The sequence below is a fragment of the Elephantulus edwardii genome, unplaced genomic scaffold, assembly GCF_000299155.1.
Source record: "Elephantulus edwardii isolate Elephantulus edwardi_28Jun2011 unplaced genomic scaffold, EleEdw1.0 scaffold00049, whole genome shotgun sequence".
Lineage (NCBI taxonomy): Eukaryota > Metazoa > Chordata > Mammalia > Macroscelidea > Macroscelididae > Elephantulus > Elephantulus edwardii.
This window is the reverse complement of record NW_006399799.1, coordinates 13,321,908-13,339,582: the sequence shown is the minus strand read 5'-3', so window position 1 is coordinate 13,339,582 and position 17,675 is coordinate 13,321,908. Positions and strand designations below refer to the sequence as shown.

General features: G+C 38.2%; 1 protein-coding gene across 3 annotated transcripts in view; it reads left to right on the top strand.

The window, feature by feature from the left end:
• SCMH1 (sex comb on midleg homolog 1 (Drosophila)) overlaps nucleotides 1–17,675 on the top strand; it is a 355,171-nt gene that overhangs the window by 126,786 nt on the left and 210,710 nt on the right. For 2 of the 3 annotated variants that reach the window (XM_006886519.1, XM_006886518.1), the window contains one exon: nucleotides 12,846–13,080. In XM_006886519.1, coding sequence (XP_006886581.1) covers nucleotides 12,882–13,080 — 199 coding nt within the window. In that variant the 5' untranslated portion in view covers nucleotides 12,846–12,881. Of the gene's footprint in view, nucleotides 1–12,845; nucleotides 13,081–17,675 lie in introns of those variants that run through there. The other variant, XM_006886520.1, reaches the window with a different exon arrangement.

The following is a 17,675-nucleotide window of genomic DNA, read 5'->3' as shown; positions in this document are numbered from 1 at the left end:
TTGGACAGTGAATAGGGATGATAGAAAGAGAATTGATGCCTTTGAGCTGTGGTGCTGGAGAAGAGTGTTGAATATACCATGGACTGCTAGGAGAACAGACAAGTTTGTCCTGGAGAAGGTAAAGCTGGAATGCTCCTTGGAGTCAAGGATTCTGAAGCTTCATCTGACATACTTTGGGCATGGTGCAGGGAGGGGTTGGTCCATGGAGAGGGACATCATGTTTGGGAGAGTGGAGGGATGGCGCAGGAGAGGAAGACCCTTGATGAGATGGATCGATTCTGTGAGTGGAGTGTTGAGAATGAGTGTGTTTGAGACGGCGAGGCTGGCACAGGATAGAATGGCATTTAGGGGTCTTGTACATAGGGTCGCTATCAGTCTTTAGCACATAACAACAACAATGGCACAGTTGTTAAGCATCACAGCAACTCCAGGTTACTTCAGTACAGCAAATAGACTGACCACTGCTATACCACTTAAAAGAATGTTCATCCCCAAATCAATTTGGCCCAAGGACTACAGGCCTGAAGCCCCTGCCACATTTTTAAGTTCAGGCACGCCCAAATGCTGGCAGACTATAAACTAGAGACCCCCCAGTCCATCTGGCAAGTCTGGTCTGCTGACACCCGCTTGTGGATGAAAGTAAAGGTAAACAAACACCAAATGTTCCATACATGACTCTCATCAAGATGTGAGAAGCCATCTTCCAGCGTCAAAAGAATTCACAGGAGCCATCACTTTGCAGCCTTAGCCAAGCACTACCACATTTTAAAATTCAGGCACACCCAAATGCTGGGGGACTATAAACCAGAGACTCCACCATCCACCTGGCAAGTTTAATCCACTGACACCCACTTTTCATTTTTCTTAGATAGTTAAATTGAGTTATAGAGAATGTAATAAAAATTAGTGGGTTTTTTTTTTTGTTGTTGCTTTTTAATTCTAGATGTAACATTTAAGGTGTCATCCTGGAGGAATTTCACTAACATAGTTTTAAGCCAGTAGAAATAAATGGATCCTTTTTTTATTATTTTGTTAAAAATTGTCTATTTTTCCCCTGTCAATAATATTAATTATACTTCTGAAGTCAATACCATCTCTATTCCTAATATGCAGACATGTAGAAGAGAAGGAAGAATGTAATTGCCAACTTTAATGTTTAAAATAGAAGTGGAAAAATGTGCTTTCCTAAAGGATTTAATTTGTAGTGGTTCATACCACACACATGCTTGAACTTAAGTGATTGCCTTTACATTCAGTGATAATAGGTTTATGTAAAAGCAGAATAAGTACTGATTGCTTGCTTTGAAAAAAAGAAAAGAAAAAGGCCGAAAATAAGAGGGATTCATACAATGACTACAACATTGGGTTCAAACTTAACAATAAATGTGAGGATGGCATAGAAGAAGAAAATTTTTAACAATGAAAAAAAAATTAAAACATTTTCAATATTAAAAAAAAAGAGTTATGCTGTCAACCCATAGGTACACAGTTTGAATCCACCAGCTGCTGTGAGAGAAATGTGCATTCATCTCTCATGCCATGTACTCCCTAGAAAAATCCACTGAAGAGTCAGCTATGAGTCACTTCTGACTTGATGGTACGTAACAACAGCATGATAATAGCAATAAAAATAAGAAAGTGAGCAATAACAGGTTAAAAATAAGAAGGTGAGCTTACTTTTTTAAAAAAAATTTTATTATTTTTGTGTGTGTGTACCGTCAAATCAAATCTGACTGGTACAGGAGACTGTCTCCTCAGGTATTGCAATGCAGTTTCTTGCCACTAGGCCACCAGAGCTCCCCAAGCTTACTTTTTATAGAAACTGTATTATAACATTCTCATTTTATATGTAAAGTTGCTGTTGTTAGATGATGTCAAGTCAACTGCGACTCATAGCAACCCTGTGAATAACAGATCTGAACCTTGCCCTATCTTGTGCCATCCTCACTGTCTCTGGAAAGTAGTAGAATATTACTTGGCTATACACTGTGGTGAGAAAAAGATATACACTATACAAACCCTAAAGCAGCTACTAAACAACAGCACTAAGAGTTATCACTAATATAATCATGAGAACAATTTAAGAGAAGAAAAGGGTAACAAAAAAATAATGAAAAACTGGGAGGAAAGTCAAGATAGTAGATTTAAACTGAAAAATAATCATGTGAAGTGTAAATGATCTAAACACTCAAAAGGCAAAGATCATCACACTAGATAAAAAGTAAAACTCAGCTATATATGATCTGCAATAAATTAGACTTTTTATATACAAGTACATTAAGAGAAAACATACTGTATTGACAAAAAAAAGAAACTTGTAGTTGCTATTTAATATCAAAGTATATTTCAGAGCAGACGGTTCTTACAGAAAGCAAAACTATGCAACCTTAAGGGGAAATAAATATATAGATCTCCATTTTATCCATCAAAGTCAAAGCCCTTGCTGTTGAATCAAAGCCAACTCGTAGCTGACCCTGGAGCAGATTTGAATATTGCACTGGAATGCCGAGAAGACAAAGCAGTGGGAAGAAATCAAGATACAAAGGAGTTGAACAGATAATTCCAAAGGGCAGTGCAGGAAGACAGTGTATTACAATGAAATGTGCAAGGAGCTGGAGTCAGAAAATCAAAGGGGCTGAACTCGCTCAGCATTTCTTAAGCCGAAGGAATTGAAAAACAAATTCAACCCTCGAGTTGCAATACTTAAGGATGCTTTGGGCAGAATACTAAAGGATCCAGGAAGCATTAAAAGAAGATGGAAAGAGTATAAGAGTCATTGTACCAAAAGGAATTAGCAGACACAGAAGAATTTCATGAAACAACGTATGAGCAAAAGCCTCTGGTGATGGAGGAAGGAAGTTCTAGGTGCTCTGAAAGAATTGATAAAAAAACAAGTCCCCAGGTATTGATGGCATACCAATTGACATATTCCAACAAACAGATGCTGCTCTGGGTGTGCTCACCAAATTGTGCCAAGAAATCTGGAGGACACCCACCTGGCCAACTGACTGGAAGAGATCTATATTTGTTCTCATTCCAAAGAAAGGTGACGTGACAGAGTGTGGAAATGATCAAACAGTATCATTAATATCACATGCAAGCAAAATTCTTCTGGAGATTATAAAAAAACAACTGGAACAGCACATCAGCAGAGCACTGCCTGAAGGGCAGGCTGGGTTTAGAAGAGGCCAAGGTACTAGGGATATTATAGGCTCTTGGCTGAAAGCAGAGAGTACCAGAGGAATGTCTATCTCTGTTTCATTGACTGTGCGAAGACATTTGACTGTGTAGATAACAACAGACTGTGGCTGACTCTGAGAAGAAAGAGAATTCCCAGACCACTTGATTGTGCTTATGCAAAACCTATACTTGGACCAGAAGGCAGTCGTCAGAACAGAGCAAGGAAACACTGCATGGTTCAAAATTGGGAAGGGTATACAAATGTGTCCTATCTCCATATCTTTTCACTCTTTATGCAGAACAAAGTATCTGGGAGGCTGGGCTCTATGAGGAGAAATGGGACTCAGGATTGGAGGAAGACTCATCAACAACCTGTTTTATGCAGATGACACAACCCTGCTAGCTGAAACTGAGGAGAACCTGAAGCACTTGCTGCAGAAGATCAAGGACTGCAGCTTTCAATTTTAATTGAAGCTCAACATCAAGAAAACAGAGATTCTCACCACTGGGCCAATTGGCAGCATCATGATAGATAGTGAAGAGACTGAGATTGTTAACAGCTTCAATTTGCTTGGCTCTATAATCAACATTCTTGGTACCTGTAGCCAGAAAATGAAAAGACCAATTGCATTGGAAAACTCTGCTGTCAGAGACCTCTCCCAAGTACTGAAGATCAACAATGTCAGTCTTCTGGAGACTATAGGCCATGGTCTTTGCAATCACTTGCTATGCATTGGAAAGCTGGACAATGAATGACTAGAGATGATAGAAGGAGAATTGATGCCTTTGAGCTGTGGTTCTGGAGAAGAGTACTTAGAGGCGAATTTACTGCACTAAACACATGTTAGCAAAGAAAGTTTTTCAGATCAATGTTTTCTAATTTCTGCCCTAAGAAATAAAGATGAAAACAGATGAGGGAGAGAACAATATAAAAGCGATATATGATAGGTATTATGGTTATCACAAGAGTCCAGAATTAAGTTTGCATAGTGGAGTGTACTTGGAGTGGGGGGGATTGTATACCAGTGAAAGAATTTTTCTTTTCAGAGAGAGGAACGAACTGGGGGGGAGGGGTGGGCAGGGAGAAAAGTGCAACAATGAATGAATGGAAATTCAAAATATCTGTAAATGTTCATTAAAATTAATAAAATAAAATTTAAAATATATATTTCAACCTACAAAAAATTTAAAAATAATAAAAAGAAATAGAGATGAAAGTACAGGTTGAATTCAAAATTAAAGAGGAAAGAAAGAACAGATGTCAATAAAATATAAAACAAAAAAAATTATAGAGAAGATTATTGAAAGTAAAAGCTGAATATTTGTGAAGAGAAGTAAAATTGATAAAACTCTACCCGATTGATGAGGAATAATATAAGACAATTATCAGTATCAGGAATGACAGATGTGGTAGCATCATATATTCTATACACATTGAAAGGGTAATACGAGATTATTATGAACAAATTTATGCCTTTAAATTTGACAGTTTAAAAGAAAATTTGATAACATCCATGAATGACACAAATTACTAAAGGTTACTCAACTCAAAACTTAACTGCTGTTGAGTCAGAACAGACGTAACTGACCTTCCATTGGGTTTTTGGAAGCTGTAAATAGTGTGGAAGAAATCATCCATCTTCCTTCTGAGGAGCTTCCTGTGGTTGGAATTCATCAGTGGCCCCTCCTTCGGGTTAGCAGTGCAGCTTTCTACAGACAAACCCAGAACAACACTATTTCTAGTATACAAATGGAATTTGGAGATAAAAAAATTACCCACAAAATATCTTAGTTGACTTCACTAGTGAATTATTTTAAACTTTAAAGGAAAAAAATGATACAAATTCTCCAAAGACTCATAGAAGGAATATAAGTTTCAAACTTCTCATTGAATGAGACAAAACATTCTGATCTTAAAACATGGCAAAGACCATGAAAGAACACCACAATTGCTATCCTGCATAAACATGCATGTAAAAGAACCCAAACAAACTTTTAGGAAGTCAAATCCAACACTATGTTAAAATAATGCATCTTGACCAAGTGGAATTGCAGTGTTGACTTTACATTCTATAATCAGTCAATGCAATTCACTTTGTAAAAGGTGAAAAATTTTCTCAGAGGTAATGTTCATTCTGAGCAAATTAGAAATAGAAGGAAACTTTATTACTCTAATGAAGGACATCTATAAAAATCAGGATGGTTGCAGCTGTTTCTCCTCCTCTTCTGAGTGACCTCTTATCTGGGCTCTGCCTCTAATAGAATAGCTGGCCGTGTTCCTCTATTATCCATTGGGTTTTTGAAGGCCTTTTATTGTCAGTCATAATCTGGAAGTTCTGCTGAAACCTGTCTACCATGGGTGACTCTGTTGACATTTGAAGTACTGGTGGCATTAGTTTCTAGTATCTTGGCAACCCACAAGTTACCCTAGTACATCAAACTGACAGGGCTGATGGATAAGAGCAAACAATAAACATTACTCCTCCAATATAATGAATGAGCACTAGTGCTTAGTGGTAAGGAGTTGCTCTGCTGACTAAGAGACACTTGGTTCAAATCCATCAGCAACCCTGTGGGAAAATGATGGGCAGTCGCCTCCTATGCAATACAGTGCCTCTGAAAACCAACTATGGGTCAATTCTGGCTCGACAGTACGTAAGACAAATGACAATATAATGAAATGATAGATGTACCTCTAACAGTAAACCATAAAATCAGAAATATGAGTATCATGGCACAGGACGGCCTTCTCTGGCCTCACCTGATGTCCAGCAGCAGGCTCGTGGGACTGGGCCCAACCTGGCTCCTCCTCTGGTCCCTTTGGGCAACGACAGGTACAGTTGGCAACAGATCAGAAGACATATTGCATTAGGAAATTCTGCTACCAGAAATCTCTCCAAAGTCCTGAAGAGCAATGATGTCAGTTAAAAGACCAAGCTTGATTTAAGCCATGATTTTTTTTAATCACCTGCATCTATTTAATTAAATTAATGCATATCTGCAAGCTTTATAGTGAATAAGGATGACAGAAGAAGGATTGATGCCTTTTGAGTTGTGGTATTGGAGAACCGTACTGAATAGCCTTTGGACTGCCAAAAGAACAAGTAGATGTATTGGAGAAAATGCAACCAGTGTTTCTTGGAGGCCAGAATAGTGAAGCTTTGTCTTTCATACTTTGGATATGTTGTTAAGAGAAGGTCTTCCTTGGAAAGGGACATCATACTTGGAAAAAGAACTTTAACAGAGGCCTCAAGTATGTCAAAGATGATGAGGATAGCATAGAATAGGGCAGGATTCAGATCTGTTAGTCATAGGGTTGTAATGAGTCATATTTGACTTGATGATGCCAAACAACAACAACATGAAAAGAATTATACTTAATGGTGAAAGATTAAATGTTTTTCCCTCTAAGATCAGAAATGAAACAAGGATATCTACTATTGCCACTTATGTTCAGCATTGTACTAATAGGGCATATAAGTCAGAAAAAGAAATAAAAGGAAACTAGGTTGAAAGATTAGAATAAACACTTCAACAAAGAAAACTTATGGATGGAAAACACGAATAGACCTTTAATAAGGAAATTTGTGTTTTCCTGATGTTGAATACATTAAAGAAATGTAAAATCACAATGAGAAGTCACTGGACCACTCAGATTCAAAGGACCCACCATACTAAACAGTGGCAAGGATGTAGAGGTCAAAAGCACATGTGTATTCCACTAGTAGAAAGGTAATATGATTCCATCACTTTGGTAAATGACATGGCAAGAAAGATACTGAGCAAAAATTACACTTAGCCAAAGATTCTCACAACTGGGCTGATTGGCAACATGATGATAGATGAAGAAATTGAGATTGTTAACAGCTTTAGTTTGCTTGGCTCAACAATCAACAGTCTTGTTACCAGCAGCCAGGAAATCAAAAGACGAGTTACATTGGGAAGGTCTGCTGTCAGAAACATCTCCACAGGATACCTTATCAGGTGTGCTTGCTACAGGCCATAGTCTTAGCAATTACTTGCTATGTGTCAGAAAGCTGGACAATGATTAGGCATGATAGAAAAAGAATTGATGCCTTTGAGCTATGGTCCTGAAGAGTAGTCTTGAATATACCATGGACTGTCAGGAGAACAAGCAGGTTCATCCTAGATAGAGTGAAGCCAGACAAGGCAAAGATTCTGAGGCTTTTTCTGACACACTTAGAGGAGGAACCAATCCTTGAAGAGGGACATCAATCATTCTTGGAAGGGTGGAAGGACAGTGTAAGAGAGGAAGACCCTTGATGAGATGGATTGATTGAGTAACTCAGGTAATGGGGGTAGGTGTATCAGGGACAATAAGGTTGGCACAACATACAGCAGGGTTTAGAACTGTTGTACATAGTGTCTCTAGGAGTTACAAGTGACTTGACAGCACATAACAATGAACTAGAAATAAAGTAATACATCCTTTACTTGGAAAAAAATGCTTATACTTTACTATTAAAACAAATGTTTTCCTCAATAATTAAAAATACCTAGTTAGAAAATATCATGGACAAGAAATTCCTATTAAAAATTGCAAAAATTTAGGAAGAAATTAATAAAATTTATATGAAGTAAATAACTAATATCCATTGATTGTATTCCTCATTTGATTTATAGATTCAAATAGAATCACTATTAAAAATCCAAATTGCTTTTTTTTATGAAATTGGCTAGTTGATTCTAAAATTCACTTGGAAATAACAAAGTGGATAATTCATATTAACCAATTTAAAAACTTTGTGCAAAGCTTTCTGCTTTTTTTTTTTTTACTGGCATAAATACAGTCAGTATAGAACAATAGAGTAGAATTTAGAGTTCAGAAATAAACATTTATGGTGAATTGATTTTCAGCAAGAGTGCAGTGAGATTTTCTACAGCTGATGCAGTGACCATGAGCCAGAAACTGAGTAACTCTGTGCTCACGCCATATGTATTAATCTCCTGGTGATGCATAGGCCTAAATGTAAGACCTAAACCAAAGACTTAAAAGAAAACAGTGTAAGTCTTCATAACCTTCATTAGGCAGTGGTGTTTATATATGATCCCAAAAGCACAAGCATTACAAGAAAAGTTGGACTTCATCAAAATTGGATGCTTTTGAGCTTCAAAGGAAGGTGGTAAGACAACCCGTATTATTACATTAGTAATACTTTTATATAATAATAATGATATAATAATACGGATAGGAGACCTATGTATAAAATATAGAAATAACTCTTACAGCTCAACAATTAAAAAGCAAGTAACATGATATTAATAAAGGCAAAAAGATTCATACAGCTAATCCTCCAAAGACTTGCAAATGGCTAAAAAGCATATAAAAGATACAATCTGGTGAGCTCTGGTGGCCTAGTGGCAGGAAACTGCACTGCAATCCCAGAGGTGCATGGTTCAAATCCACTAGATGCTTTGCTGAAGAAGGAGGAACAATCGCCTCGTGTACCAGTCAGATCCAATTTGACAGTACACACATAAAAAGAATAAATAAATAAATAAAAATTATAAAAAAATATAATTGAAGAAATATTTTTTAAAAAAGATACAATCTTCTAACCCTAGGGAATTGCAAATCAGCATCACAACAAAATACCCTTCAGTGTGGTTGGCTGCTGTGGAGTGTGCCCTTGACATAAGATGACCCTGTTCATGACAGAACAGAACACTCCCAGGTCCTGTGCATCCCCATCAGTAGTGAATTAGAGTCACTAAGATAGCTAAGACAAAAAAGGCACAGTGTTGATAAGGATGTGGAGAAATTGAAACTCCTGTGCTTTGCTACAGAGGTTGCAAGATAGTGCAGTCACTTTTGAAAATAGTTTGAAAGTTATTAAACATAAAATTACAAGATGAACCTCCAGTCTCTCTCCTGAAAACCTACCCAAGAAGAATGAAAACATAACTCCATACAACTTGTACACAAATATCTACGGAGCCATCATTCATGAAAGAAAAAAAAAATGCCAACAACCTTTGATGAACCAAATGTCCTTTAACTAATGAATGTATATATTGAATAAATAGTGACACTTATATGCACATAAAATAGAATATTATTTGAAAGTGAAAGGAGTGGAATGTTGATTCATTCTTGGATAGACTTTGAAGACATTGTGCTGAGAAAAAGAAGCCATTCATGTATTGTAAATGTTTCCATTTATATGAAATGTCCAGAATAGTCATACATGTTGTTGTTTTTGTTGTTGTTATTAGTTGCCATGGAGTCGAGTAGGACTCATAGCCACCCTTTGAACAAAAGATCTGAATCCTGTTCTGTTCTGCACCATCTCACATTCCCTGACACACAAAAGCCTATTGCAGCAGTCACCGTGTCCATCCACTTAGTTGAGGGTCTTCTTCTTAGTCAACCCTCCACTCTTCCCAATGTCATGTCCTTCTTCAAGGAATAACCCCTCCTAGCAACATGTCCAAAGTATGTGAGGCAAAGCCTCATCATTCTTGCATTCAAAGAGCACTCAAGCTGCACCCTCTCCAAGACATACTTGTTCGTTCTCTTGGCCACCCATGAGATGTTTAGTGCTCTTCTCCAGCACCACAGCTCAAAGGCATGAATTCTTTTCAGTCATACTTATTCGTTGTTCAGCTCTCAGATGCATAGCAAGTAACTGGAAAAACCGTAGCCTGAATCAGACACACCTTACTCCTCAAACTGACATCATTACTCCTCAATAATTTGGAAAGGTCCCTAACTGCAGATTTTCCCAGTGTAGTGCATCTCCTTATTGACTAACTGCTGGTACCAGGGGTGTTACTGATCACTAGGGCCTGGTCTGGACGGGGAATGGAGAGTGGTGTCTAATGGATATGGAGTCTCTTTGAGGTAATAAAATGTTCAAGGATTATGTGGTGAGGAAGTTTGTACATCTTTGGGAATATACTAAAATCTCTTGTACACTTAAAAGGGTAAATTTGATGGAATGTCCATTAAATGTAAATTTACTATATGATATAACCATTCCATATATATATATATCCAAGAGAAAATAAGGAATATTTACATACAAAGTTTATAGATTGTTCATTACAACTTTTATTTTTTTAATCCGCAACCTTTATTTTTTATCAGTGATTTTTGTAATGCAACATATATATTTTTACAGCATATTCTTTCCATTTAATTTCCCTCCCACTGACTCATTGTTGCACATTTTCCTCCCTGCCCAACCTTCCCCCCAGTTCATTTTTCTCTTTGAAGAAAAAAAATCTTTCATTGTTATACAATCCCCCTCAGTCCACAGTCCACTTTAATATGCATTTCTTTTTCTGTAATCTTGTCATGAAAATAATACCTAAAACAGTTCTCTCCCTCATCTGTTTCAATGCAGTATACATTATTTATCCCATCTTTCTCATTCTCCCCCCAACCCCAATGTCACTCACGTTTTACAACAGTGGCACTATGCAGTATTTGTCCTTTTGTGACTGAGATATTTCACTCAGTATAGTGTCCTCCAGTGTCACTCATTTTGTATAATATTTCGTGAGTTCTTTATTTTTCAATACAGCATGGTTTTCCATTGTTTGAATATACCACAGCTTCTCTATCCATTCATTTGTTGATGGGCACTTGTGTTGTTTCCAACTCTTTGCTATGGTGAACAAAGCCACAATAAACATGGGTGTGCATATATCTGCTTGGGTGGCAGTTCTGGTTTCTTTAGTTATATTCCCAGTAGTGGAAGTATTTGGCAATGACATGTCTGATAAGGGACTTATATCTAGAATTTATAGAATACTTGAGCACCACAACAAGATAAAGGTAAACAATCCAATTGAAAAATGGGCACAGGATGTGAACAGAGACACTTCACCTAAGAAGACATTCAGATGGTGAACAAACACATGAAGTGTTCAAAATCCCTAGCTCTAAGAGAGATGCAAATCAAAACAACTATGAGATATCATCTTACCCCAGTAAGAATAGCAAAATTCAACAGAGCAGCAAACAGCAAATGTTGGTGAGGTTGTGGAGAAACTGGAACCCTTATTCACTGTTGGTGGGAATGTAAAATGGTGCAAACAGCAGTAATGGCGCTTTCTAAAAAAGTTGGAAATAGAAATACAGCTTTATTTTTAATAAGGAAAAAGAAAGACTAGGAACAAACCAAATGTCTACCAACATGGTTTACTACTGAGCAATTTAAAAAAAAAAAATTCAAGCAACTTGCATGAATAATTGTGCTGAGTGAAAGAATCTGTAAAAAAAAAAAATAAATGTCATATATAGATTCTATCTCAGACTGGAAAATACAAATCCAAGTACGGTGACAGAGATGATTTATTAGTGGTTACCTCTGAACAGAAGTGTGGGAGGGATGGCAAAGGACCCTAAGAGAACCTGAGAGTGATGGCTGTGTTTGTTGTCTTGACGGTAGTGATAGTTATAGATGTGTACATGCGTAATGGATGTACACATGTGTCAAGATCTGCCAGAGTTTACTGTAGTTTGTTTATAAAGTTTATTGTATGTTATAGCTCAAATATATTAAAAACTTGATTTTAAAATTAACCTCACAATGAGCAAAAAAATTAACCGCAGGAGTTAGTTTGCATAGTCAGTATATAGATGAATGTACTGAAACCCTTCCTAGAGACCATAGGTGTTTTAAAGAGGTTGTAGAAATTCTGAAAATAAAAGGTTATGCATCCTTAGTATGTAGCTTTGAAAAAAAGATAGGTGGAGAAACCATTTGAGATATTCTTGTCCTTTTCTTACTAGTTAAGTCTGATCCAGCATGAATGGTAATTCCCCCCACCCCCATTCTTTACCATCCAGTATTTATTTTGTGTAAAACTTTTCCAAAGTATAATACTGCAGTTGTTGTGCAGTGGAGTTGGAACTAATCCATAAGTGACCCTCCAGTAATATTTTCAGAGGCAGTAAATTACACAGACATTGATTGCCCATTTTTCTTCTGTAGAGTAAGTGGTGGATTCCAATCATGTATCTTTGTGTTGGCAGCACAGTTCCCTACCACTATGACTACAGAGCTCCCTGAGTATAAGATTAGGAAGTTGAGTCAAGTACAACTAATAGCAACTCTATGAACAACAGATCTGAACCCTGCCCTATCCTGTGCCAATCTCATCATATCCGACATGCTCAGGCCCACTGCTGCAGTCCCTGTGTCAATCCACCTGGTTGAGGGTACATAATACTTCTATTGTTATTGTTATGTACTGTAGAGTCACCTGCAACTCATAGTGATCCTATGTACAACAGCCCTCAACCTACTCTATCCTGTGCCAATCTTCTTGTCTCTGACATACCTGTTCCCAGTACCCCAGTTTCTGAATCAATCCATCTTATTGAGGGTCTTCCTCTCCTGTGCTGTCCCTCCACCCTCCCAAGCATGACGTCCCTCTCCAAGGACTGGTCCCTCCTTGCAACATGTCCAAATTATGTCAGACAAAGCTTCAAAAATCTTGCCTCCAAGGAGAAGCCTGGTTATACCCGTTCCATAGAAAATCTGTTTAATACTAAGGAAAAAGAATTTAGGGCAATTGCTGTGGGCCAATTATAACCAATTTTAGTGCAAAGCATAACTTTTCAGATTCCATCTTTTAACATCTTTACTGAAACTATGGTTTACCTAATCCCCGTGGCTTGTTCTCCTCAGTCCTACACACCTCCAAGCAATGAATTCAAGATCAGCATGAAATTGGAAGCTCAGGACCCCAGGAACACCACATCCACCTGTATTGCCACCGTAGTTGGACTGACAGGTGCTCGTCTTCGCCTGCGCCTTGATGGAAGTGACAACAAGAATGACTTCTGGCGCCTGGTTGACTCAGCTGAAATTCAGCCTATTGGAAACTGTGAGAAGAATGGGGGTATGCTGCAGCCACCTCTGGGTGAGTAACAGGACCCAGGTTCTCCCTAGATAATTAGTTATCAGCCAAAAGTTGTACATCCTGTTATGGGGAAGACTAGGCCCCTCTGCCTATCCCTTTAAATATAGATAGCAGTGTATAGATGTCCACATACAATACACAATTCCAAAAAAAATAAGCCCACTTGAATCTGTCACAATGAAAGGAACTGTACAGTTTAGATATGTTCATTTCCAGGTTAGCCTATGATATCCAAGCTTCTCTCAAACACTTCCCTTTTATACCAGTAAACCACTCACTTCATTTTTTCCCTACCAGTTTTCATTTACCCTGAGAGGAAATAGAAGATCTAACCCACCTCAAAAAAAAAAAAAAAAAGGCAATCAAAAGTCCCCAAAATCAAACGTATTCATATGTTGGTATGTATAAAGCTTATATCAAATCCTACAATGATTATAGAGGGTCAGAGAAATCTCTCAGTAGAAAGGAAGGACTGTTTAAAACGATCACTTAGTCTTTATAAAGAAATGGCATTTTTTGCGTAAACAAATAATCATACTAGAATGTAGTAAGTGTCAAAGTCACCTTTTTTTCTGCTTAAGTGTACTTAAAAGGTGCAGCCCATCTTCTCAGTTGTTGTCAATCATTAGTGCAATAACTCCTAGTGGGAAGTAAAGGAAGGTGGGTAATTGGGTACTGGCTGTGTTCCCCTCAAGAATTGTGCTCCTGAAGAGTAGAAGATGTGTATAATTTGAAAGAACCCCTTCGCCTGGGTGACTGTGTATCATTTACTTCCACTTAGAAATATATTTATGGCATTTTTTAAAATCATTGCTCCTAAGTGCTACATAGTATTCCATTATGTGAATGTATCACAATTTCTCAATCCATTCTATTTTGGTTGGACATTTTAGTTGCTTCCATGTACTTGTGATGGTGAATAATGCTGCTGTGAACTTGGTGTACAAATCTCTGTGTCTCACTTCAAAATTTCTTGGAGTATATTGGTGGTAATATAATATCTGGGTCATATGAAGTTTCTATGTTCAGCTTTTTGAAGAAATGCCAAATTGCCTTCCAGAGTGGTTACACCATTTTACAGTTCCACCAGCAGTGTATGACAGTTCCCACCTCTCCACATCCTCTTCAACATTTATTGCTTGCTTCTCTTCTATACTACATAACTTAGGAGAAACTGGAGAGTAGTATACTGAGTGAACTAACTCAGTCTCATTACGAAAAATACTGCATAAAGCCATTACTGTAAAAATAGAAGGACAACTATTAAAACATGTATGGGGACACAATGGGAAAATGGGTGGGAGCAGAAGGGTGAGGATGAATAGGGGCAAAAATCACAGGATTGCACAATTTGGCAGGTGGAGGGACTGGGTAAAGGAAATAGAAAAGATCCAGTGGGGACCAGAAAAGACAGAGTAATGATAGACATAGTCCAGTGGTGGTTAATTTTATAAAACATAATGCATGGGGGTTGGGGGGAAAGAAGAACAAACTGGGGAGGAGGGTAGAGAAAACAGTACAACAATGAATGAATGAAAACCCCAAATCTCTGTAAATGTTCATTAAAACTAATAAAATTTAATAATAATTAAAAAAACAAAAATAAAACCCAAAAACATAATGCATGAGCCCCACGACAAGACAAAGGTAAATAATCCAGTTGAAAAATGGGCACAGGATATGAACAGACACTTCACTGAAGACATTCCGATGGCCAGTAAGAACATGAAGAAATGTTCAAAATCCCTAGCAAATCAAAACAACTATGAGATATCATCTCACCCCAGTAATATTAGCACAATTTAACAGAACAGCAAACATCAGATGCTGGCGAGGTTGTGGAGAAACCGGAACCCTTATTCACTGTTGGTGGAAGTGTAAAATGGAGCAACCACTGTGGAAGGTGGTGTGGCACTTTTTCAAAAAGTTGCAAATAGAGACACCATTTGACCCAGCAATTCCACTACTGGGAATATACCCCAAAGAGACCATAGCTGCCACCCAAGCAGATATATGCACACCCATGTTTATAGCAGCTTTGTTCACAATAGCAAGGAGTTGGAAACAACCCAAGTGCCCATCAACAAACAAATGGATAGAGAAACTGTAGTATATTCACACAATGGACTTCTACGTTGCATTGAAAAACAAGGAACTCATGCAATACTGGGTGACCTTGGAGGACATTATACTGAGTGAAATATCTTAGTCACACAGGGACAAATACTGCACAGTGTCACTATTGCAAAACAGGACTTACATCTCGGTTGGGGGAAGACTGAGAAGTATGGGATAAATAATGTATACTGCATTGAAACAGATGAGGGAGAAAACTTTTTAAAAGGGATATGTGATTAGGTATTATTGTCATGATAGGTGTCTAGAATGAAGGCTGCGTAGTGCAGTGGACCTGGGGGAAGGGATTGTAAAACAATGAAAGAATTTTTCTTTTACTTTTCAAAGAGAAGACTGTACTGTGGGGGAGGGGCAGGCAGGGTGAAAACTGCAACAATGAATGAATGGAAATCCAAAGTCTCTGTAAATTTTCATTAAAATTAATAATAATAAAAAATTTTAAGAAAAATAACTATTGTAAAAATGGAAAGAAAACCATAATGCATGGGAATGTGTGTTGTTGTTGTTGTTATGTGCCATCGAGTCACTTGCAACTCATAGCGACCCTATGTACTAGAACCCTAAACATCATTCTATCCTGTGCCAACCTCGCCATCCCAAACACACTCATTCCCACCACTCCACTCACAGAATTGATCCATCTCATCAAGGGTCTTCCTCTCCTGCAATGTCCCTCCACTCTCCCAAACATGATGTCTCTCTCCAAGGACCAGTCCCCCCTTGCACTATGCCCAAAGTATGTCAGATGAAGCTTCAGAATCCTTGACTCCCAAGGAGCATTCTGGTTTCACTCTCTCCAGGTCAAACCTGTTTGTTCTCCTAGCAGTGCACGGTATATTCAACACTCATCTCCAGCACCACAGCTCAAAGGCATCAATTATCTTTTTATCATCTCTAGTAACTGTCCAACTCTCTGATGCATAGTACATAATTGTAAAGAGTATAGCCTGGATCGGTGTAGGTTGGTCTCCAGCCTGACGTCGTTGCACTTCAGTACTCTTGAGAGGTCCCTCACAGCTGACTTTCCCAATGCAATTCGTCTCCTGATTTCCTGGCTGCTGATACCAAAAGTGTTGACTGTGGAACCAAGTAAACTAAAACTGTTAACTATCTCAATCTCTTCACCATCCATACTGATGCTGCCAATTGGCCCAGTGGTGAGAATCTTTGTTTTCTTGATGTGAGCTTCAATCTGAAGGCTGCAGTCCTTGACCTTCTGCAGCAAGAGCTTCAGGTCCTCCTCAGTTTCAGCAAGCAGGGTTGTGTCATATGCATAATGCAGGTTGTTGATGATTCTTCCACCAACCTTGATGCCACATTCCTCCTTGTAAAGCCCAGCATCTTGGATGATCTGTTATGTGTATAGATTGAAAAGGTATGGAGACAAAATACATCCCTGATGGACCCCCTTCTTGAACCATCCAGTGTCTCCCTGCTCTGTTCTGACGACTGCCTCTTGGTCCACGTACAGGTTTTGCATTAGCACAATCAAATGTTCTGGGATTCCCATTCTTCTCAGAGTCAGCCATAGCTTGTTGTGCTCTACACAGTCAAAAGCCTTTGCATAGTCAATGAAGCACAGATAGACATTCTTCTGGTATTCTCTGCTTTCTGCCAAGTTCCATCTAACATTTAGCTATAATATCGCTAGTACCACTACCTCTTCTAAATCCAGCCTGTACATCTGGCCATTCTCTGTTGACATATTGTTCCAAACGTTTTTGGATAATTTTCAGCAGAATCTTGCTTGCATGTGATATCAATGGTATTGTTTGATAATTTCCACACTCTATTGGGTCACCTTTCTTTGGAATGGGAACAAATACCGATCTCTTCCAGTCAGTTGGCCAGCTGACTGGCCTCCAGATTTCCTAGCATGACTTAGTGTGCACATCAAGGGCAGCATCTGTTTGTTGAAATAAATTGATTGGTATGCAGTCAACTCCTGGAGCCTGTTTTTTGCCAATTCCTTCAGAGCTACTTGAACTTCCTCCTTCATCACCATAGGCTCTTGCTCATATGTTATTTCATGAAATTCCTCTGTCTCAGCCAATTCCTTCCAATACAATGACTCTGTGTACTCCTTTCATCTTCTTTTGGTACTTCCTGGATCATTTAACATTCTATCCAAACTATCCTTAAGTATTGCCATCTGCGGCTTGAATTTGTTTTTCAACTCATTCAGCTTAATAAACGCTGAGCGAGTTTAGCCCTTTTGATTTTCTGACTCCAGTGCTCTGCATATTTCTTTATAGTATTTTGCTTTGTCATCCTGAGCTGCCTTTTGAAATTTTCTGTCCAGATCTTTGATTTCTTGATTTCTTCCTTTAGCTTTGGCTTCTTGGTGCTCTAATGCAATACTCAGAGTCTCATCTGACATCCATCTTGGTCTTTTGTTCTTCAGCCTTTGTAATGATCTCTTGCATTCTTCATGGACGATTTTCTTGATATACTTCCAG